Source organism: Phytophthora sojae (assembly GCF_000149755.1).
Source record: "Phytophthora sojae unplaced genomic scaffold PHYSOscaffold_2, whole genome shotgun sequence".
NCBI classification, from domain to species: Eukaryota; Oomycota; class Peronosporomycetes; order Peronosporales; family Peronosporaceae; genus Phytophthora; species Phytophthora sojae.
This window is the reverse complement of record NW_009258116.1, coordinates 2,805,623-2,827,419: the sequence shown is the minus strand read 5'-3', so window position 1 is coordinate 2,827,419 and position 21,797 is coordinate 2,805,623. Positions and strand designations below refer to the sequence as shown.

At 54.0% G+C, this 21,797-nt stretch overlaps 10 protein-coding genes across 10 annotated transcripts; 3 read left to right on the top strand and 7 right to left on the bottom strand.

Moving 5' to 3' along the window:
- Positions 1–28: 28 nt before the first annotated feature.
- PHYSODRAFT_254989 (hypothetical protein) lies at positions 29–1,854 on the bottom strand (the record flags this gene model as incomplete). The annotated part of the gene is made up of 4 exons (XM_009520617.1): positions 29–812; positions 882–959; positions 1,050–1,089; positions 1,170–1,854. The coding sequence occupies 4 exons, from the start codon at positions 1,852–1,854 to the stop codon at positions 29–31; spliced, it is 1,587 nt and encodes a 528-aa protein (XP_009518912.1).
- Positions 1,855–2,271: 417 nt separating this feature from the next.
- PHYSODRAFT_295949 (putative transaldolase) lies at positions 2,272–3,276 on the bottom strand (the record flags this gene model as incomplete). Its single annotated transcript, XM_009520616.1, has 1 exon — positions 2,272–3,276. One exon carries the CDS (start codon positions 3,274–3,276, stop codon positions 2,272–2,274), a length of 1,005 nt encoding a protein of 334 aa, XP_009518911.1.
- A 955-nt stretch (positions 3,277–4,231) lies between these two features.
- PHYSODRAFT_353847 (acyl-CoA dehydrogenase) lies at positions 4,232–6,166 on the bottom strand. Its single transcript, XM_009520615.1, has 9 exons — positions 5,995–6,166; positions 5,730–5,921; positions 5,567–5,659; positions 5,414–5,493; positions 5,202–5,346; positions 4,997–5,128; positions 4,864–4,927; positions 4,720–4,786; positions 4,232–4,652 (listed from the first exon to the last, which is right to left on the bottom strand). The coding sequence occupies exons 1-9, from the start codon at positions 6,142–6,144 to the stop codon at positions 4,313–4,315; spliced, it is 1,263 nt and encodes a 420-aa protein (XP_009518910.1). The 5' UTR covers positions 6,145–6,166; the 3' UTR covers positions 4,232–4,312.
- A 382-nt stretch (positions 6,167–6,548) lies between these two features.
- Positions 6,549–7,908, bottom strand: PHYSODRAFT_353846 (mitochondrial substrate carrier). The gene is made up of 5 exons (XM_009520614.1): positions 7,813–7,908; positions 7,562–7,718; positions 7,362–7,474; positions 7,058–7,255; positions 6,549–6,987 (listed from the first exon to the last, which is right to left on the bottom strand). The coding sequence occupies exons 1-5, from the start codon at positions 7,867–7,869 to the stop codon at positions 6,673–6,675; spliced, it is 840 nt and encodes a 279-aa protein (XP_009518909.1). The 5' UTR covers positions 7,870–7,908; the 3' UTR covers positions 6,549–6,672.
- Positions 7,909–9,488: 1,580 nt separating this feature from the next.
- On the top strand, positions 9,489–11,450 carry PHYSODRAFT_486405 (putative GTP-binding protein; the record flags this gene model as incomplete). Its single annotated transcript, XM_009520613.1, has 10 exons — positions 9,489–9,519; positions 9,669–9,757; positions 9,833–9,872; positions 9,961–10,039; positions 10,116–10,212; positions 10,286–10,546; positions 10,614–10,862; positions 10,925–11,002; positions 11,077–11,151; positions 11,226–11,450. 10 exons carry the CDS (start codon positions 9,489–9,491, stop codon positions 11,448–11,450), a joined length of 1,224 nt encoding a protein of 407 aa, XP_009518908.1.
- Positions 11,451–11,734: 284 nt separating this feature from the next.
- Positions 11,735–12,602, bottom strand: PHYSODRAFT_480370 (hypothetical protein; the record flags this gene model as incomplete). Its single annotated transcript, XM_009520612.1, has 5 exons — positions 11,735–11,876; positions 11,943–12,208; positions 12,269–12,308; positions 12,371–12,415; positions 12,502–12,602. 5 exons carry the CDS (start codon positions 12,600–12,602, stop codon positions 11,735–11,737), a joined length of 594 nt encoding a protein of 197 aa, XP_009518907.1.
- A 936-nt stretch (positions 12,603–13,538) lies between these two features.
- PHYSODRAFT_556263 (hypothetical protein) lies at positions 13,539–15,017 on the top strand (the record flags this gene model as incomplete). Its single annotated transcript, XM_009520611.1, has 1 exon — positions 13,539–15,017. One exon carries the CDS (start codon positions 13,539–13,541, stop codon positions 15,015–15,017), a length of 1,479 nt encoding a protein of 492 aa, XP_009518906.1.
- Positions 15,018–15,490: 473 nt separating this feature from the next.
- Positions 15,491–16,690, bottom strand: PHYSODRAFT_485233 (hypothetical protein; the record flags this gene model as incomplete). Its single annotated transcript, XM_009520610.1, has 1 exon — positions 15,491–16,690. One exon carries the CDS (start codon positions 16,688–16,690, stop codon positions 15,491–15,493), a length of 1,200 nt encoding a protein of 399 aa, XP_009518905.1.
- A 242-nt stretch (positions 16,691–16,932) lies between these two features.
- Positions 16,933–18,253, bottom strand: PHYSODRAFT_255066 (hypothetical protein; the record flags this gene model as incomplete). Its single annotated transcript, XM_009520609.1, has 5 exons — positions 16,933–17,299; positions 17,436–17,566; positions 17,643–17,759; positions 17,835–18,029; positions 18,095–18,253. 5 exons carry the CDS (start codon positions 18,251–18,253, stop codon positions 16,933–16,935), a joined length of 969 nt encoding a protein of 322 aa, XP_009518904.1.
- A 147-nt stretch (positions 18,254–18,400) lies between these two features.
- PHYSODRAFT_480618 (hypothetical protein) lies at positions 18,401–21,738 on the top strand (the record flags this gene model as incomplete). Its single annotated transcript, XM_009520608.1, has 6 exons — positions 18,401–18,591; positions 18,739–19,609; positions 19,680–20,072; positions 20,268–20,393; positions 20,478–20,924; positions 21,004–21,738. 6 exons carry the CDS (start codon positions 18,401–18,403, stop codon positions 21,736–21,738), a joined length of 2,763 nt encoding a protein of 920 aa, XP_009518903.1.
- Between the last annotated feature and the right edge of the window lie 59 nt (positions 21,739–21,797).

Genomic DNA, 21,797 nt, shown 5'->3' with positions numbered 1-21,797 from the left:
TCTCGCGCGAGTGCTGCGCAACCTGTAGTTAATCGATTGAAATGACTTCCTGCTCCACAACCAGACCCTCCTGAGGATAGTTCTGAAGTGTCTTGCACGCAGTGCACACCCACGACGCCGGGGGCAGCTCCTTCATGTTGATGCAGTACTTGTGGAACATGCGCTGGCACATATCGCACAGCACCAACTCGTCCTCGTTTTCCGGGCGGGAACAGATCTCGCAGTTCTCCGAGTCCATCATGTACGTGCGCGAGTTGTACACCGCCGGCTGCGAGGTGCCAGACTCCTGCTTGTGAATCTGCTTATTCTCCATTAGCTTCATGTTGCGATACACCTGAAAGCCGTGCAGCGCGTGGCCAATGTTCTTCAAGTCCAGCTTCTGGTTCATAAAGAACGGGAAATCCACCTGCAGAGCCTTAAAACCTTGGAGCTGGCGCTGCTGCAGTAGCTGCGCGAGTGCCACGTACTCCGAGGGGCGTGCACGGTTCTTGCCGAAGATCTGCACCAGGCTCTTCCTCGCGTCAAGGCTAAGCCACACATAGTCGTCCGTGGTGAAGTCCTCGGAGAGCATATGCAGCTCCATCAGATCGCAGACCACCTGCCAGCACGTAAATGATCCAAGCACGTTGTCCTGGAAGTTGCAGAGAGTGTCGAAGATCTGCTTGGTCTTAGTGCACTCCTTCAAGGCCACTGTGATATCATCAATGTTTTGCAAAAACTTCTCCAGCGTCTCCACATACGAAGCCACCGTGAGCTCGCGATCACCCGCCAGAAGGTTGCTGTCATCGGTACGCTTTGCCATCGCAAGCAGACTGGCAAGACACAAGCACACGGTCAGTTGTTTGCCCCGACGCATAGCAAATATCCGATCTTCAACTCACCGCTTCTTGAAGTATGGGAAGTCGTCGGAGCTGGGAATTCCCTTGAGTTTGTGAAAAGTCTCGAGTTGGTTGCAATACCTGAACACCACCGTCATCCACAGCACTTCACGCACACCAAGACGGCCTTGGTGGGACTGCTGCCATCGGAGCACATGCTTCCGGACGTACGCAGTGCTGCGGTCCAGCTCGCGGTAGATGTTGCAAGTTGCTGCAATCAAAATACCATACCAATCGTCAGTATCCGACCACAAGGCACCCTATTGCCATCATTTGGCCCCGACCACTTACCAAATTTAATCAGGCAGGGGTCGACACGCGGCACGTCGTTGCTGATCGAGTAGCTGTGCCACATGCCATGGCGCTGATACACAAAGTCGTAGAAGGTGAGCGCCCCCAGCCACCAGCTCTTGTAGCCCTTGCCGTCCGAGCTGTCGAGCAGCTGATCGCCCAGGAAGTTGAGCGTGCGTCGCTGGCGCTTGGCGGGCTCCGCGTCGTCGCCCTTGGCCCGCTTCCCCGCGGCGGAGGCGCCGGCGTCGTCCGAGTTGAGCTTCTGCTTCTTGCGACGGAGGAAGGCGTCCTCGCACTCCTTGCTGCACACGGGGACCACGGTCCCGCGCTTGCTGATCGAGTACTCCGGGTCGGGCGCCTGGCACATGAAGCAGCGGTTCGGGTCCGCGTTCCGCGCGTCGCCCGACGGGCGCATGCCCTTCATCTCCAGGTACTTGGCCTCGCAGCCCACGGAGCACACGGGCACGGGCGGCGCCTTCTTGACCGTGTTCGTGGACATGTACTCCGGGTTGGGCATGTGGCAGATGAAGCACTCGGACAGGCTCGCGCTGGAGGACGGCGCCACGGCGTCGTCCGCCGACCCGGCGGCGTCGCCGTCCTCCGTGTCCGTGGCGTGGGCGCTGCTGGGGCCGTTGCTGGCGTTGAACCAGCGGCTGAGCTGGAACTCGTCGCCGAAGTTGACCATTTCCGTCGTCTGAGCTCTCGCTCGCGCGCGCCAATAACCAATTGAGGCGTTTTGGGCCAGGAAACGAGTACTGCGGGGGGCCTACTAAGTACGAGCGATCTTTCGATCTTTTTTCCTGTAATCGGATGAACTTTTACTTTCCCTCAGTGAAGTCAATTTGGTCTTCAAATGCCGACAACGTGAAATGCAAAGGTTTTAGTTTGGGGATGGTTGATCTTTGTTTGTGTATGCTTTTTTAATTGTCGTGCTACGACGTCGAAGCAGGGACTCCTATAACCTCGAGACGCGCTACTACATCAGCGCGTTCCCACCGCCAAAGGGGCCAATGCGGTGTCGCTCGCGGTTGGCAATGACGTGGCGGGCGCCCCCTTGCATCTGTGCAGAGACTCGGTCGGTAACTTACTCGCGTACGCTCGCTTAAGCGCTGAGCTTGGCCTTGAGGATCTGCTCGAGCTTGACGATGTCGGCGCTGAAGCCGCGGATGCCCTCGGCCAGCTTCTCCGTGGCCATGGCGTCCTCGTTCATGCTCAGACGGAAGTCCTTCTCGTCGTAGGACAGCTTCTCGCCCGAGTATGCCTTGGCAGCTGTCTCGGGGTCCAGCTTCTTGGCCAGCTTGTCCGTGGACTTGGTCAGCTCCTCCAGGAGGGCGGGCGAGATGGTCAGGCGGTCGCAGCCGGCCAGCTCGGTGATCTCGCCGATGTTGCGGAAGCTGGCGCCCATGACGATGGTCTTGTAGTCGTACTTCTTGTAGTACTGGTAGATCTTGGTCACGGACACAACGCCGGGGTCCTCGTGCGACTCGTAGCTGGACTTGCCCGTCTTGGCCTTGTGCCAGTCGAGGATACGGCCCACGAAGGGCGAGATGAGCGTGGCGCCGGCCTCGGCGCAGCCCACGGCCTGGGCAAAGCCGAAGAGCAGCGTCATGTTGCACGAGATGCCCTCCTGCTGCAGCTTCTTGCAGGCCTGGATGCCCTCCCACGTGCTGGCAATCTTGATGAGGATGCGGTCCTTCTTGATGCCGGCCTTCTCGTACAGGTCGATGATGCGGTGGGCGCGCGCGATCGTGCCCTCCGTGTCGAAGCTCAGGCGGGCGTCCACCTCGGTGGACACGTAGCCGGGCACGACCTTGAGGATCTCCAGGCCGAAGTTCACCGACAGCTTGTCGATGACGTAGCCCAGGCGCTCCTTCTCGGAGAGGTCGGCCGACAGGCCCTTGCCGTACGCGACGGCGTCGTCCACCAGGGCCGAGTACTGCTCCATCTGGGCGGCCTTGAACAGCAGCGACGGGTTCGTGGTGGCGTCCTGGGGCTTGTACTTGTTGATCTGCTCGAAGTCGCCCGTGTCGGCCACAACGGTGGTGAACTGCTTGAGCTGGTCGAGCTGCGAGGCCTCGCGGATCTTCTTGTTGGGGGAGGCGGCCATCTTGGAGGTGGTGTGGGGAGGTGGGGGAGGAGGAGGTGGGAACTGGTGCTTGGTCTCGAGCGCGCAGATTCGGAAATGAGCCTTGCGGTGTCAGTGGGTACGACAACATCCCTGAGACAAGGTATTCGGTGTGGGCCACACCTATGTGTGTACATTGAGGATTATGTGCCGGTCCAGCCCTACCCCTGGTGACGTAGCTTTTGCCAGCAAGTCCGGCATGATGATGAAGTTGACCACGACTACGGAATCCACGCATGGGACACCACAAGGTGGCTCCGTGAGCAGCTCACACTGTCGTTGTTTCATTCAAGCTGGAAGCGGAACACTCTCGAGAGCAAGTACTTCTTCCAGGCGAGGGTCGATGGCGCGGCGGCATGTTTGTGCGGTCCCTGGACACTTCAAGTTCAACGCGTGGCCGAGTTGGCATGCAGACAGCAATTTTCGGTTGCAGGCACTGGTTGGCGTTTATTTGTTGTGTTCTGCTCTTTGCGTGCAGGTAGGAATGTTGTCTATCCATATCCGATCTCGCGCTCCAGGTACATGTATGGAGTCCCGCGATCAACAGTCATTTTGTTGATTCCTGTCCTACGTCTCCTGTGTGTCTCCTTTTACTGAGAGCTATAAGGTAGTACACAATGTAGCGGTGACCTACCACTTACAACTTGTTCAAGGCTGTGCAGACTTGAAAGCATTGTTCTCGAGCTGGTAAACTCGGCCGGATATTCCATTCAAACCGACCCGAATTTGAATCTGAATCCGAATGCAGTCCCAGTGCAGCGCTACTGTACGAATCAAGCATGGATAACTTCAACATAGCTTTGCTACATGTACTGTAGCATGCCTCGACGAAGACTCCGCGGTACATGCCGTCGATTGGCAATTAATTTTTGCGACAGCCATGAATGACCAGCGATGCCAGACACATGCAACAACAATGTGTTTATGATCTCTGGCAAAACGTTATCCAATACGCACGCTGTTTGCTAGTTAGTTCGACAGTTCTCTATCGCCTAGCCAACCCGGAGATACACTCGCTCTACGGTGCCATGCGAGGCACAAACGCTGGTAGGCCGGTGATAGCACGACCCAGAATGAGGGCATGCACGTCGTGAGTTCCCTCGTAGGTGTTGACAGCCTCCAGGTTCACCACGTGACGGATGATGTGGTACTCGTCCGAGACGCCGTTGCCGCCGAGCATGTCGCGGGCATTGCGTGCAATCTCGATGGCCTTGCCGCACGAGTTGCGCTTGACCATCGAGATGAGCTCCACAGGTGCCTTCCCCTCGTCCAGCAGACGGCCAACTTGCAGGCATCCTTGCAGACCAATCGCAATTTCCGTGTTCATATCCGCGAGCTTCTTCTGAATGAGCTGGTTACTGTTGAACAATGCCATCAACGTTAGATCGCAGCGTTTCAACAAAGATTCGCACCAAATTCACGTACGCCGCAAGAGGAGCACCAAACTGCGATCGATCGAGCGTGTACTGACGGGCAATGTCCATGCACGAGTCTGTTTAACAAAAACAAAATCAACGAAGTTAGACCCGCTGCAAATCAACCGTTTCACTCAAACTTTTACGTCCATACATGCAGCACCCAGGGCTCCCCAGGAAATGCCGTAGCGAGCACTGTTCAGGCAGGTGAAAGGACCCTGTAGAGAGAGATGAGTCGTTAGAAGCTGACCCTGCAGCAATGCGGGGGAAGTAATTGTGCAACTCACCTTGAGGCCCTTCACCTTAGGCAGCATGTTCTCCTTGGGGACTTCGACGTCCTCAAGGAAAATCATACCAGTGGCTGATGCCATCAAAGTCGCCTTGCCCTCGATGTACGGGGCTGACAGACCGGGGAAATCCTGCGTGAGCAAAGAGAAGGGATTTATACAGATTAGTATTGACGCCGTGCTAGACTTCAATCAGCAAACGCACCTTCTCCAAGATGAAGCCACGGATGTCACCTTCGTCGTCCTTGGCCCAGACGAGGAACACATCGGCGATTGGTGCGTTGGTGATCCAGTTCTTGGAGCCGTTGAGTACGTATTTGTCACCCTTGAGTCTGGCGCGCGTCTCCATCCTTTGGTCGACAGCAAGCAAAGTAAGTTTCTCGTATACATCGATTGAAAGAGGCAGCAGCAACGCACGAGCCAGGGTCGGAGCCGTGGTTGGGCTCCGTGAGGCCAAAGCAGCCGATGAGCTCGCCAGTAGCGAGGCGGGGCAGGTACTACAAGGAAGCGACACAGAGTGGTGAGATATCACGACTGCTGAAATGTTCATACTGATAAAAGTTGACGCACCTTCTCCTTCTGCTCTTCCGAACCGAAAGTGTTGATCGGGTGCATCACCAAGGACGACTGCACACTCATAGCCGAGCGGTACGCGCTGTCCACCTGCGGCATAATACAAACACTAGTAAGTCCTCCGCCACATACCAAATCTCTGACATCCCCAGGTACGTACACGCTCCACGGCGTTCGCGATGAGTCCATAGGAGACGTAGCCCACGCCGGCACAGCCGTAGCCCTGGATCGTGGGGCCTAGGAAGCCCATCTCGCCCATTTCCTTCATGATGGAGCGGTCGAACTTGCCCTTGCGGTTGGCCTCCACGATCCTGGGCAGCAGCTTGCCCTGGCAGTAGTCATTGGCGGATTTCTGCGAGTGATACCGCATGCAAAGCGTTAGATCTCCACAGTCAGCGCCCCTTGCTGAGACCGTCCAGTCGCACCTGGATCATGGCCTCCTCGTCCGTCAGCTGGCCCTCCAGCATCAGCGGGTCCTTCCAGTTGAAGGCGGCGCGGCCTCCGGCCATGCCACGCGTGGCTCCGAGCGCGCGGCGCGCCGTGGTAGAGAGGGAGAGCGACTTGGAGGCCAGCATGTTGCGTCGACGTTGAGAATCGGGATATGACCTTGAAATACCGGACCTTGGCGACGGTGGATGCTGATTGGCTCGTCCTATATGGTGATTGGAAGTTTGTATAAAGTAACGATGTGGACCACACCAACTTGAAGGAAACTTCAACCTGCCAATCCTGCCAACTGGTTTCGTTGTGCTGGAAGCCTACCATGGTACTAGAAGTACAATGCTTCATCCAGCCCCGCACTGGTTGCGAGCACTCTGCGAGGGCGAACTACACAGTGTAGAACCAGCAGAAAAAACCGAAGCGACTTGTGCCGGCGAAAACGTTTGCCATCGGTTGCAGAAGTCTAGAACCAGTTGCTCTGCGGGTAAGATAGAGGAGACCCAAGTAGGTTTGCTAGACTGGGTAAGAAGATTCGGGTCACATCAAAGTCTTTTAAAACGGGATATCTACATCTGTAGTTCTAGACGATGCCGTCGGCGCGCTGCGAGAGCACTGTCAGCTCGTTATCGTTTTATATCGCTAATACCGCAAGAGGAGGCCGCTTACATGATTGACTCGAACGTCGAGGTGGCCTTCTCGTACATACCGAAGAAGACGAAGCCGCCAATGCTGATCCACATCGTGCGGGGACCCACACCAGATAATAGGCGCTTCAAGCCCTCGTCCGTGTACACGCGCGACAGCGTGTTGAGCGTGCCCTTGTACGGAACTCCCTTGGCGTCCTTGCCCAACATCAGTCGCGTCTTGACCACGTCAAGCGGGGTCGTGATACTTGCGGCCACGCCACCGGCGATTGATCCGCATACCGCACCCTGCAGCGAGGAGACGGGAGCGTTCTGCTGCTTCGACCATTGGTACTGCGAACAGAGAGTGACACCATACATCAATACCGACCTTCAATCTAGCGCCCGGGTAGGTGAAACGTACCTTAAGACCCTCCCAGAGCGGGAACTGGATGAACGAGAAGGGGATCTCGCGTGCGATCATGCTCCAGTAGCCCCGGTAGAATCCCGCCACGCCCTCAGCCGCGCGAATGGCATTAAGAGCCTCAGGCAGCGACTTGTAGACGCCAGTCTGCATACGCTGCTTCACGATTTCGGTCGGGGTGCGCACCAAACACGCCGCCTGGAGAGAATACATAATATGGTCAGCAATAACTAGCATCTCCACCCCCCATTCCACACTTGCCACCACAAGCATTAGGACGTCTCGAAACTGTCAGCACACGCACCATTTCGCCCGACGCAGCAGCCGCCATGTGCCCGAGAGGAGAGTGCTTCTGGTTCGGAGCGATGGCCCCAATCAGCGACTTGGAAGTCTCATAGGTGCTGAAGAAGAGCGCGCCTGCAATGTAGTCAACGGAGAAAGAGTTAGAAACCTCTCGCCAAACCCCAGGAACAGCAGACAAAGTTCACGTTTCGGCCGCCGCACCTCCAGGAGCAGAGCCCGCCGCAGCCGCCGACAAGCCCGAGTAGATGCCGCGGAATCCGCCGGCCTTGAAGAATCCATGCGCGGACTGCAGTCGCGTCTTGATAGTGTCGAGCGGGAACAGCGCGATGTCCACGGACGTTCCTGCCACAGCTCCGCCCTGCGCATCAAGCAAGACAAGCGCATCCACAACGCGTGGTGAGCACCACAGCTTCACACCAGCAACGTCTCTCCACAGCAGGCTAGCTGCGCACCAGCAGGGCGGGGAAGAAGCCGCGCTGAGGGGGCGAGTTGTCTGCGTTGTCGGCCATCTTGGGTCTGCGCAACGGGGCGAGTCCGAGGCACGCGCTCGGCGGGATCGCTTTTGTGGTCGCAGATGGCAACGCACGATTGCTACAGTAATGTACTGTTAACATCAACTTAAGTACGGTACTGTACTCGGTCCAGGGTTTAGTAGTGGGAATATTGGTTAGTAGTCATACTACTACTATCCAAATTCTGGCAATAGTAGCATGATATATCTATTATTAGTGAGGCATCGGTGGTATTAATATGACTACTAATTATGACTATTTGACCATCATTCCGAATTCCGACCGCAATGGTGCTTACTGGCCTCCATATGCGAAGTATGAACTACAACTATAGGTGCGCGCTGTCCGTTGTCATCCTAAGAGGATCCCTCACGAAAGACCCGGTTTAGACGCGCTTGGTGACGAGCAGCGTTCAAGCACGACTAAGTTTTCGCGATCCTCCGCGAACCAACAGCACACGTAAATGCTTCCTCAAAGCTGCTCAACCCTCCAAACCTTTATATTGCGTCTTCTACTCCACACGATCTCCGTTATTGCACTCTACCTTGCCTGAATATTGCGGTCGGGCATTGCTCGATCACAAGCGATAGAGTGAGATACTTGATTTAGAAAAAAGTGATTACTTCTGAGTAACTTTTCAAATGGTTTCTGGTTTCTTTGGAAAGATGCCATGCCCAGTATGGCAACCTAGCAAAAAGAGGAGGAAGACACAGCGCAAGTATACATGAGGAGGAGATCATCGGCATACATGTACTGACGAGAAGAGGTTAATAGGAAAGTTAAGCGTCGTCAAAGCCAAAGACCATACAAACACCACCCCAGACTGCTTGTAATATGCTATTCACTTCGCTTGTGATAGTGCAACAGCCAGCACCTTACGTTGATGTATCTAGCTTCTAGTTTATACAGCAAACTAACTCCAAAAGAAATAATGTACTCGAAAGTTGAAGCATGTTACTCTTACTCAGAAGTCAGGAGAATACTTGAGAGTAAGGACGATTCTCAGATGTACAGTTGAGTGTAGGCTCCTGGGAGTCGGTATCTCCGCATTAAAGTCCCTGGTAACACGTGTGCGGCCGCAAAATCAGTTTGGTGAGCTGCTTAGTACAATTGAAGCTACAAAGGCAACCCCGAACAGCAGCGTTACCTGTGATATAACGTTACATGTAGCTTGCATTTGTCACACAGCACGTTGTTGCGCAAATGATGCACCTGTCGGCCGCATACACAGCACGGAAAGTCTCCGATATGGAACTTTGGTGGCAATCACTCTTCGCGCACTTCATGGCACGTTTGCGTGAAGTTGGAAGCCTAATGAGGGATCCTGACTGGTGCGTGGCCACTCACTCGTGCGATCTGCCGTCGGTTGAGGAATGGGTACATTAGTAGTGATAATAGCACTACTATCCATGTTTCGTTTGGTTACTATATAAATAGTACTACTAATGGCTCCAATCCCAGATCTATAGTAGTAGTAATAGTAGTAGTCATAATATGCCTACTAACGCTACTATTATGCCAAACCCTGACTCGGTCCCCTCGGTTACCCGTAATTCAGCGGTCCACTCACTCAAGCAGGACGCGGCTTCCGGGCCGCAGCGGATCGGGAGGCAACCATGGGCATCGTCGATCGCATCAAGGAGATCGGTGCGTCTCGAGTGCTGATTTGTGCCCGACTGTGGCGCTTGTGCTGGTTCTGCAAGCCCCCGAGGAGGGATCGAAGTCGATGGCTTTGGATGGAGGTCTTACGTCCGATTCTTGTGTGTGTGTCTGTGGCTGTGTGCTGCTGCTACCAGAGGATGAGATGAAGCGGACGCAGATCAACAAGGCCACGGAGGGCCATCTTGGCCGTCTCAAGGCCAAGCTCGCCAAGCTGCGCACGGAGGTGCGCGCCCTACTTGTGCAGCGGACGGGTATTGGTGACTCTGGCTGACTTGTAGCGCTCTTTGTTGTCATGTAGCTTCTCGAGGAAGGAAAGTCGAGTGGCGGTGGCGGCGAAGGTAAGGATTTAGTGCTGCTTTGTGTGGAGTTGTAAGCTGTAGTTTCTAATGCTGACGGCTTGAATCTTCTTTTTGTTGTATCGACCAGGCTTCGATGTGGCCAAGAGCGGCGATGGACGCGTCGCGCTTATTGGGTTCCCTAGTGTGGGCAAGTCGACCATGCTGAGGTATGGATTTATGATCGATGGGAAGTATATTATACAGCGTGTCCACTAACGCTTAAACTGCTTTGATGAACTACAGCCAGCTAACGGAGACGCAGTCCGAGACGAACGCGGTGGAGTTCACCACGCTGACGTGCATTCCTGGCAACTTGCTCTACAACGACGTCCGCATTCAGGTGAGCTACAGTATCCAGCATGATAGCTTTGTTTGGGGCTATTACTGAGGGTTTTGTTGTTGTTGCAACGCAGTTGCTGGATCTTCCGGGTATCATTGAAGGCGCCGCGCACGGACGAGGACGCGGCCGAGAGGTCATCGCTGTGGCCAAGTCCGCTGACATGATCCTGATGGTGCTGGACGCTGGTCGTGAGGCTGGCAACCGTCACCGTGAGATCTTGGAGAATGAGCTGGAGACTGTCGGCCTCCGTCTCAACCGTCAGCCGCCTGACATTTACTTCCGGAAGAAAAATGGAGGCGGTATCACCTTTAACAGCACCATCCGTCTCACCAAGGTATGAAGGTCGATTTGAGATTCTACTCGAATGCTTGGTTTACTGACTTTTGACGTCATGCTATCAGCTCGGAGATGACCCGTACCAGACTGTGTACAAGATTTTGCACGAGTACAAGATCCACAACTGTGAAGTGTTGTTCCGCGAGGATTGCACGACGGACGACCTGATCGATGTGATCGAAGGCAACCGGAAGTATGTGAAGTGCCTGTACGTGTACAACAAGATCGACGTCGTGTCAATTGAAGATGTGGATCGATTGGCTCGCATGCCGAACTCGACTGTGATCGCCTGTGCCCACGGTGATCGCCCAGCGGTACGTCTCCTTGCCGAGTAGAACCTAATATTGCTGGCGACACTAACTTTTTGTTCTGTTAGCTCAACTTCGACACTCTCCTCGCCAAGATGTGGGACTACATGGGACTCACGCGCGTCTACACGAAACGCCGTGGAGAGGTACAGATGCACGTGGCAACACTCATTGAGTTGCTCTTTGAAGCTGATTGATTGTCTTCCAATATCTGATGCAGGACCCCCAATTCGAAGAGCCTGTGGTCTTGGGCTCAGAGCGCAAGGGTGTCAGTGTGCAGTCGGCATGCATGTCGGTACGTAGTAGCCATCTACAGCCTGTTTGAAAGCGTATTGTTGGTGTTGATGTGTGTTGCTGATGCTTCTGTAGATTTCGAAAGACATGCTCGACAACTTCAACTACGCGCTGGTGTGGGGCACGAGCACTAAGTACAACCCGCAGCGTGTCGGCAAGGAGCACATGCTACAGGACGAGGACGTTCTGCAGGTCATCGTTAAGACAGCCAACCAGCAGAAGCGCGACAAGAACTACAACCAAAAGGTGCAGGCGTACTTTGACAAGTACAAGAAGAAGAAGAAAGCACTCAAGACCTAAGGTGGCGCTTGAATATGTGAAGCAGCTGCTGGCTGGCCTTGGGTTAAGCGAATTCCTTTGCGTGTTCCCATTGCGAGAATACATGCTGCTGCTTAGAACTCTGCTTTGCTTTCTTCATCATTCTCGCTTGAACTTGGCTTGGCATGCTCAAATACGTCGTACTCTTCGTGCTGGGTGGTATGACCGTACAACTTTTTCAAGCGCTTCGTAATTCGCTCCAGTGTCCTGCGAACATCATATTGGAGTCATGTCAGTACACACTTCCAATCGTAAAGCTAATTGATCTATGCAGGCGCTACTGACTCAGGCTTCATGGCCGGGTACATGACATCCCGAAAACGGTCCGATTTACACATGGTTCTTCGTACGTGCTCGAGAACAAATCTCCAGTTTGCGATCGGCTTTTTCTTCGTTGGGAGGGAAGACCTGCGCATTTCACAGATAAGGTTAAGAGTTTGTTCGCGTCACCCCCCTCGCCAGCACGGGTCTTACCAGCAGCGCTTATCGTAGTCGAACCCATCGTCAATGCCTTGAAGTGCTCTTGCGTTTGCAGTGAGTAAGGACTCGACAAAGTGGTCACCGAACTGCCCACCGACCCGGGCAATGTTCAGTAAAGTAGCCGCAGAAGGACCCTCTTCACTGGGTTCTGTTTGATTCTCACCACCACCACTACCACTTCGTCTTCGTTTTCGCGATGAGCGGCGCAGGGCTTCTGCAGCTAGTGCCACTATAGGACGAGGAACTTGTGCGAAAGCACTCTCTTGTGGTGTGTCCTGCTCCCCTTGATCTGACCTCGACTGCTGAGCCCCTGATACAACTTCGTAGTCCTCCAGAATCTCAAGTGGATCTTGAGAAAAGCTACAACAAGCATGCCCACTTAGCCTTCTTACACCCACAAAAAGGATAAACGCACAACGTACTTAGTCTTCCGCAGGTTACGAACATGCTGAGGCCAACGGAATTTCCTATATATCACAAAAGCCAACACGAGGTTACTAGAAATCGCCTTGGGCAAGGATAGGGCCCAAAAGATGCACCGCTTGAAACGTACCGAGCGTACTCGTCGGAATGAGTCGTGGCGTGTTCAAGCGGAGGACCGGATAGTCTCACGCCTCGGCGAATTGCGGTCTCCTCGACGAGTGGCACACGCATCAAGACGTTTCGCAGTAAGCGCTTTGCTTGATTCCGATCGTTAGGTGTGCACAGCGCTTCATCTTCATCGTCAGTCAGTTCACTCTCGTTCCGCAACGCGTCCTTTTCCCACTCGTCTCCACTCTCCAACTCACTTTCCTCCACGAGGTCATCGAGATCCTCGCTTTGTGCGTCTTCATCGGCGTCGGCCTCCTCCTGGGGCACATACTCTTCCTCTGAGTCGGTATCTGATCCATATTGCTGCTCGTCCTCCGTTTCCTCGTCGTCCTCCGATTCCTCGCCAACATCACTTGCTTTTCCGTCCAACTCCATCGGTGTTTCCTGGTTCGCCTCATCCTCCGTATCGCTGTCATCCTCACTACCGCTGCTTGATTTCTCCGCGTCGCCTGCTCGCTCCACGGTGCTGGAGTCTCCACGCTCTTTCTTCACCTTTTGCTTGCTCTTGCTCTCGCGTGGCTGCTCATCTTCACTGCCGCTCGACTCGTCGGAGGAGCTGGCCTCGGCACTTAAATTCGCCTTCTTGGTCAGCCTCCGCAGTCTGCTGCGCACCGTCTCCTCCAAGTCGCTGTCATCGGAGCTTCCGGCGTCGCCTCCACTCTTCTTGACCTGCGGCTTTGTCTCTGCGCTGCTTGTTGCTTCGGCGCTGTCCTCCTCGTCCTCCTCCTTGGTGTCGCTCTGCTCTCCGCCAGAGCTGTTTCCTTCCTCCAAGTTGGTGGAGTCGCTGTCTCCCGCCTTCTTCTCGCTCTCCGTGTCACTCTCCGAGTCCGGGTCGTCCGCAGGCAGCTGCACCTTCATCCTGTACGGAGCTCTCCGCCGGCCCATGATGCCGCTCTCCTGACCAACTGACGCTGACGCTTCGTCCACAAAGTTGATGTGCACCACATAACAGCAACTTTCGCGTGTCACTCGAAGTTGAATGGGCAGAAACGGTTCTTGATGGCGCAGCTGGGCGTGAAGCGCGGCGAGCTGGCGCTCTTCGACGCCGAGGGGCGCCCGGCCTCAGCGGCGCTGGTCCAGTCCACCGACAAGCGCGTGCAGGTGCTGCGCGGCGGACTGCGCCATGTGCTGCTGCCTCTGGGTCTCACGCTGCTGCGGAGCGCCGGCGTCAGGCGCGGCAACGCCTTCGTCCTCGTGCTGGACAATGACCGCACGAGCGTCGCGTGCATGCTGGCGGCCATGCAGCTGCAGTGCGCCTGCGCGGCCGTGAGCAGGAGCCGCGCGGCGCTGCTGGACCATGTCAAGGCCCACACGGGCATCTCCAAAGTGCTCACAGTGGACGACGCGGCCACTTCCGTGGACGTGCAGGACGACGCCAACCCCCAAGCGGACGCGGACTCGACAACCATCCCATGGCTGGAGGACGAGGAGATCGCCAAGGGCGGATGCGTCTGCATGCTCACGTCGGGAAGTGTCGGCGAGCCCAAAGTGGTTCCGTGCACGTGGGAGCACATGCTGCGGCAGGGCGAATCCACGCACCAGCAGCTTTTCCCCAACGGCCCGGCTCGTATTATTTGCGGGACGTCCATCTCGCACGCCTACTCCATCAACACCATCTTCGCGCTCTTCACGTCGCCGTTCGATGCACAATCGGAACTCTGCTTCGCCTCCAGTGCCGTGGGGCTGTACTCGCTGCTTGCGCAGCGTAGTGAGCTGTTCACGGCGCTGTACGCGACCCCTGGGACATACACCGCACTCGCCGCGATGCCGCCGACTGCGCTGTATGCTGATGTCCCCTACTGCGCGGGCACGCGTCTCTCGTTATCGCTGTTCCGCAAAATGCGCGACGAGTACGGGCTGAAGCTGATGCAGAACTATGGCTCGACGGAGATGGGTGACATGACGGCTTGGTATCTGCACGGGAAACGGTTTGGCGATGAGCTGAAGGAAATGGAGAGCAATGACAAGCAGCTCTATGTCGGCAGCGTGTGGCCGGGGGTGGAGGCACGTACGGAACCAAACGGCGAGGTAACCATTACGACCCCGTGGCAGTCGGCTGGATACGTAAAGGAGCACGTGCTGCATCGTCTCAATGGATCACACCATACATCGGATTTTGGCGCCATCACTCAGGACGCCGATGGGGTTAGCTGTGTTTGGCTTCAGGGACGTCTCCGTCCGCCCGTCGAGGTGGAATGGCAAGACCAGCGCACGTCGTACACGACAAATGAGATTGAAGCGGTGATTGCTGCGCACCCTGGCGTATCTGACGTTCTCGTGCTTATCCAGGGCGAGACATATCGCAAGCAAGGTATTGTCCGAGCTCGAGTTGTTTTGGAAGAAGGTGCTGCTGTTGATGCGACGGACCTGAAGCAGTGGTGCGTCGATCACGACATGCCAGCCCTTCGTGAAGCCTTGGCCATCGAGCTGGCAAAGTTCTTACCCTGCAGCCCAGCTGGAAAGCTCATGTACGCCTGATCTAAACCATTTTGCGTGGCAACGTGACTTTCAGCTAATGTCAATAACCACACCAGTTCAACTACATGTTGCTTGCTGCGCTGTAATTGGGGTTCCTAGAAATGGGGGAGAGTGGTCTACCCCGTACACTAACTCAAGTATTTACTGAGAAGAAGTAGTAGCAGTTGTCGGATGCATCGCGAAAAGTAAAGTACTGAAGTACTTCGGAATCGTCGGCAACTTCGTTAGCGTTTTCATGGGAATCACCACGACATCCTTTCCACCGGAAGGGCACTAGCCCCACAGTTTTGCCCTGCACACGCATTTAGTTCAAACAGAGAAAACCCCAGCACCATCAGACCCGTAAATTCCCGCAGGGATGGTGGATACGGTTTGTGAGATACTTACTCACCGCGATATTCACTTGGTGAGGTCAGCAATAGCGTGTACCAGCATAAGACTTCAAAATGCCCCGGAGCAACTAAATCTTGCATTCACATATCGGCTAGCACCTTCTTCAGCAGCACCTGACACTCATTGCCCTTAGCATTCACGTCTTGCTTGTCCCCGCTTGGCAAACGACACTCGAGGCGGAACTCCTTGCGACTCTCATCCAAGTAGAAGATGGTAAATTGCAGCCCTTTACTCTCCATCTCCACGTTGACCTTCGGATCCGCCGACCTGATAAACAACCCGACCGGCGCCGGTCGGCTCAAATTCACCTCTGTACCAAAGAAGTCTCCATTCTCTGGGACAGAGATAATGAGATGGCGATGGAAGTCATCTGCGTCCCGGTCAGACATTTTCTTGCGGGAAGCTGCACGGACGCGGAAGGAAGTCTCATTGTCCAAAATCACATCGTTTGAGCCGTGCACGATGCGTCTTTCATGCGCGTTGTGCAACTGCCACTTGCCATCCACTACATGGTATTTGATGTCGTACGATTGACCCTGCTTGTCAGTAAGATTAACAAGTATCGTAGTTTTTGGGAGTGCATCCTTGCCCACCTGCAGTTCGAGCTCCTTGAGCAAGGCCCCGACAGACGGTGCCGATCGATCAAAAACATTGGACCAGCGCGTAACGAAGTGCTCGTGCTGCTGAAGCTTTTGAAGATTGGTCCAAGATACAGTCGAAGCAGGGAATCGGCGCGTTATGGGGCAAAAGCACGATTTACCAAACCCGATCTTGATCTTGACCGGTAGCTCAGGCAACGTTTGGCTCTTGTCGAGATACGCCATAATACTGTTCATGTCTTCTTCGTTAAATTCCTGAATCCAACCGCCGTTATTGAACTCTGCCGCTTCTTCGGCTTGACCAGCTTGTTGAAGGCGGTACGGGTATTTCCGAACTTGCTTGTCGGTCGAAATGTTCTTTTCCTTTACGAATTCCCACCGGTATTTTGATCCATCACGAGCGACAGCTTCAAAAACTCGGTTGTCACTTGATCTGGCGATGGTGAAACTCTTAAATAGTTGAGCAAGTTCATCTTCCGCGTCTTTCATGCCGACTGGATGCCCTTTTAGCATCACCTTGCGGGCATCCCCATCAACAAAACAGCTAACTCGATGCTTCTGTCGGATCTTCCTGCAGTTTTGCCCGCCTCTCCCAATGACCGCCCCAACTGGAACATGGCTTGGGATTGATAGCTCCTTTGTTTCACTAGCACCCCAGCCCCCGGTGTTGCGGTTGCTCATTTTGTCCAGATATCTCTGTGGTTCACGGCAAACTCAAAAAATGGGCGAGTATCTCGAATTATACATGTAACGTTAGATGGTTTCCGCCTTGACGAGTCGTCTACAACCATTATCATTCATCAATCAAATAACTTGATTGCAATTTCACTTACGGGTCACTTTGGGCCAGTTACGCTTATAGTTGAATTGATTTTTTCTTACCACCAGGAGACTTAAAGATTTAAAGCTAGGATAGCCCCTAACTACATCTGGACGACATGCAAAGCCTTCTCGTCGCACATTGCGATGCAGTTCGGCTCAGTTGGTGACCACCGGATTTGGTTAATCGGTTCATCCGACTTCAACAGGGTGTAGCTGCTCCCCTCCACATTCTCCCCAGACCTCGTCATCTGAGCGCAGATATCATACACAATCGCAGTGTTGTCTTCGCCAGCACTGCAGAGGTCGTACCGCGAATGAGGTGACCACGACATCGAGTTCACACCGGCCTTGTGCTTGTCCAGCACCGCCATGGGGTAAATGGGGCGCCGGAGGTCAATCACGGAAATCTTGGTACTATCGTCAGCGAAAGTTGCAATGAAGCGGTCGTCTCGCTTGTTCCACGCTAACCTAAGAAGAGCTGCTTGGTCCGGAGTTTCATACACGATAGTACTTGAAGCCAATGACCTATACGCCACATAACACGCTCTGAGTCCCACCATTCTTTCCCTATCGCTCAACAAATAAACTGCAGCGGATTCCTCACCTCAAGTCAAACAACCGCAGCGACCCGTCCCCGCCTACGGAGGCAAACCTATTCGGCTCATTGCTGGAGAACGCAATGTCGTACACTTCTGTATCGTGCGCTACGATTTGGTGCTTAGGCGACGTTGGCAACTGCACCAAACGTAAGAAAAAATGTAAGCAAGTTCCGACGCAGTAACAATTGCAGTATTCATAGCAACCGGCGTACGTTGATGTCCCAGATGGTGCAGGTGGTGCCGGTACTGGACGTCCCGATGATGTTGGGCTCCATCTCGTTCCAGTCGAAGCTCGTGAGTGGCGCACAGGCGTCATTGTTATTCTTTTTCTGCGGCATATAAACCACCAGCCATTAGAGAAACCCCCATACCACCAGCACGCAGCTCCAGATCCTATCACAAACCTCAGTGAACCTCGAGTGCAACTCGATAGATGAGTCCGATATCTTCCAGAGCCGCAGGAAGTCGGCGGTGGTGGCCAGCAGCTCCACGCGCGAGCCGAGCGAGGCCGGAGACCACATGATCTTGGTAGGCGGGTACGGGTGGTCGATCTCCAGCGCAGAGACCACCTCGGTCTGGTTGGACGTGGGGCGGAAGATCTGCGACGAGCGTGTGGTTAGTTTAAGTAGCCAGCGGCAAAGTTTGGGGGTATGGGTCCACGAACCTCGATCTTGTTGGCGTATTCGCCCGGGATGAACGTGGACGCCGCGATGCGCAGCAAGCTGACGTTGGGTCTCCAGCAGAGTCCGTACAGACGGTCGCGCGTCGGGTACGTGATGAAGGGCCGGTCGCAGAGCACGCTGCGCTGCTGGGATGTCGCCATCGCTTCCTCCTTTCTCTAGGTTTTCTTGCCCTTAGGGCTCGAAAATAGTGGCGTACCCAACTCTTATTTTCGGACCGAAATTAGTGAACCATTCAGCCAATCACAGCGCTGCATTCCGAAGTTGAAGTGGTAACGACCATTTTGCTCATGGCGCCGCCGGTGCGGCCTCGACACGCGAAGCCCAAGCCGAGGAGACAGCAGCCCGAGTCGGAGGTGACACGTCTACCGTACCTAATCGACGCGGCTCTGAGACTACGCGGCAGTCTTCAGTATGGCGAGCCAGGGACTTGGGCGCCGCCTATGAGCACGGAGGAGCGCCAGGAGAGCGAGCAACAGTCGTCTAACCACAGTAAACAACAGGTTGCTACAATTCGAGACAAGAGGCAGAGCGCTAAGAGAGGGAGGAAGCATGTCCCGCGACTCCTTCTCGACAAAAATACTGGATTAAAGTATTGCCGCAAGAACGGAGACCATGCACCGGAAAGTTATACACCGACACTACCGGCGCTGGATGAGCGCGTGCTGATTCTCTATCATTCGTCGCTTAAACGTGCGTGGAAACAGCAGCAGCAGCAATCGGAGCTTGATGTGCCGGCATCGGTATTGACCCACTATGGCCATGAAGCCATTTACGCAGCTACGCAGATCCAAAAGATTTTCCGTGGCGTGGCCGCTCGAAACGAGTGGCGAGCGTTTTACTGCTTGCGGAACCAGCATGCGGCTTCGCGCATTCAATTCGCATTTCGGCGAGTGGTTGTGTACCGGAAAGTACTTGCGCGGCTGGATAGGAAGAGGAACAACCGAGCGACTCAAATCCAGGCTTGGTATCGGGGCCATCGGTGTCGCGATCAGTTGTGGTACCAGCACATTCGAGTTATGAACCAGAGAATTACAAACTTCCAGCGGTATATTCGCGGTCGTCGTTTGTGGCGCATTGTAATGGCAATTCTGCATAAGAGGCGTTGTGACGTGGCCACCGAGATCCAACGCTGCTACCGAGGGTGGAAAGGTAGACAGCGCGCCGTGGCCGTTCGATTTGAACGAAGTCGACACGTCCGAGAACTTGTTCGTCAAAGTGAAATTCACAGGAAGCGCTTGAGGTGCAAAGGATGTGAACTAGAGAGTTGTTCAGAAGATTCGCTATTCGCGTGCTTCATGGTGCGATACGTGGGTCTGCACGATTTCAAAGGAGCGCGGACACTTGGCGAAGATGGGTTACGGCTTTTTCCAATGTCGTCAAAGTTTCATTTCTTCTACTCAGTGCTACTGCAAGCCATGTGCGAAGATTGCGAAATCTCAATGACATTTCTGAAGCGAGCGAAAGAATTAGGGGTTAGAAACGAAGAAATCGCCGAGGTAAGGTTTGCTTCAGTATCAACTGTCCACGGTCGACTCACTTCTTGTTGTTGTCCGTGGTAATGAACAGAGCGGAACACGATTTTTCCAGCCTGCACAATTATTGCGCCCAACGGATGCACAGGCATTCCTGGATTTGGCTATTTTGTGTCAAAGCAACGACCAACTCTCTCGAGCCGAAGCAAATTACGCAAAAGCGCTAGCTCAGTCACCCCAGGAATATGCCATTCCTGGCTACCTTCATCGTGTTCATATGGTTGACCGCTTGCTTCTCAACTATCATCGGTTTTGCTCCATCTTCAATTTTCGACAAGTGAATGTCCTGCTAAAGGAGGTGTTCACTTCCAAGAAGGGTAAAAAGGTTCGTTTGATGGTATCAAAACTGAACCATTACACGGTAATCACTCCTATGGACGACCCGAAGTTGTGCCTAATAAACGCTCTCTACCTGACCGACGAAGAAGTTCTCAGAATAACGGCTCAAGCAGAAAGAGAAGCGGACGACGGAAACAAGTCCGAGGTTGGAATCCCACACAAAAGCCACAAAGCCCTTATAAGTCGGGGAAGCAGTAACATGAGCTCTTCCATGCGGCAAAAAAGTTTTCGAAAAGAGGCACCGGATACGCGTTTGCTTGCGCAAAAGAGCACAATTACTCAGCTTTATCAACAGGAGTTCGTCGGGCTGAATGTGAAGCCAAGCGACCTCGCTCAATTTTCCGAAACGAGGTCGAAGTTACGACTGACCAAGCCAACCGCTGAAATTCTCCTAAACGCGGTAGTATTTGTTGATCCGGCTGCAAGTCTCACAGAAGAACCGAGCCAGGGGAACGAAAACCAACAACCCGGGTCTACAAAAAGCGTTTTGCAGAAAATTATGTTGATCCCTTCTATACTGAAGACTAGGCAGCAGCTTCGAAGTGCCATCGCTCGCTCACGGGCAGCTATAGATGTTCAAAGAGTATATCGTGGATTCCAGTTGCGTGCTGTAATTCGGCGAGAGAAGCTCCTTGATGACATTAGGCAGCAACAAGCAGATGCCATGCATCGCCGTCTTCACGTGAACTATCTTTTACGAGAGCTGAGACGTACTAGTGCTGAAGCAATCCAGCGCATATACAAGGGATACGCTTTCCGACAGCTTCATCGTCGATGGCAAGTGCAAGCAGGTGTAATTCAACGAATCTTCCGCGGGTACCGAGGACGATTACGGGCTGCAGCATTTCGTGAGGGAAGCTGTACGTTATACATGGCACAGCGAGTCTTCCAGCGTGGCGTGAATATTAGTGGTCGAAGTGTCATGCTGATCATTGAAAAGGTAAGCTTGCACTTTGCCTGGGGGGACAATGGCAAAGTGAAACTAACCTTCTCTGGATGTGTTGATGCACTTGAACCAGTGTGGGCTTTCATTTCGGCTGGACGGGTATGACTTGGAATCTTGCGTTACGTACCACGGTTTTTTCTCGCACTCATGCTCAATGGCTTTGCTTTGCTATCTCAACTGGACCTACGGTGAAACGTTGTGCGACCGAGAGTTCACTCGCAAGGGTGAGAAGGTCTCAATTCGCAGCGTATCATCAGTCAATCGCTTGACGGGGGAGTGTTTTGTCGACTGCGTTGGGGTCCAGTCAACCGAGTTCACGATTCCGCTTGCAGATTGCATTCAAGCGATAAACTTGCGCAGCTTCGGCGCTGGAGATAAGGACCCCCCGATGTTGCAGTTGCCGATGACAATTGACGATACTGTTCGGTTCGTTGATGCTATGGCGAGCCGCGTGATCCTAGTCCCAGCGCTTCGGATGGCTACAGCAGAGCTCAAGGCCAAAGCGCCCGCTGGTTTCACCATTTCAGTCCAACCACCGCCCAAAATGCACTTCACATTCCGACAAAAATCAACCCTCAGTGGTAAGCATCCATTTCCCTGCGCACCAATCAAGTCTGCGCTTCAGTTTGCGTTCCCTGTCACGAATGGACTTCGAGGTGTTAGCATCGGGACGAAAAACTTTCGGAAGAAGTGCTCACGACACGCAGTCCAGTTTACGCGATGCCGTTGTATCTTGCCGATCGTGTCGACATCCGCACACATCGAAGCCATTAGTCGAGCGCTTGCCTCTCCATCACCACCTTCGTAGCTGCTACAACTCCAGACTCGAACAACATTGGTTTTAAGATCATTAAGCGCTGTATGTAG

Coding starts and splice junctions, on each gene's coding strand:
- PHYSODRAFT_353846 (XM_009520614.1), bottom strand. CDS start 7,869: ATGGCCGACAACGCAGACAACTCGCCCCCTCAGCGCGGCTTCTTCCCC. Junction 7,719..7,812: donor GCTTCTTCCCCGCCCTGCTG/GTGCGCAGCTAG, acceptor CTTGATGCGCAG/GGCGGAGCTGTGGCAGGAAC. Junction 7,475..7,561: donor GGCGGGCTCTGCTCCTGGAG/GTGCGGCGGCCG, acceptor ACTACATTGCAG/GCGCGCTCTTCTTCAGCACC.
- PHYSODRAFT_353847 (XM_009520615.1), bottom strand. CDS start 6,144: ATGCTGGCCTCCAAGTCGCTCTCCCTCTCTACCACGGCGCGCCGCGCG. Junction 5,660..5,729: donor TCGCGAACGCCGTGGAGCGT/GTACGTACCTGG, acceptor ATTATGCCGCAG/GTGGACAGCGCGTACCGCTC. Junction 4,653..4,719: donor TTTGGTGCTCCTCTTGCGGC/GTACGTGAATTT, acceptor ATTGTTCAACAG/TAACCAGCTCATTCAGAAGA.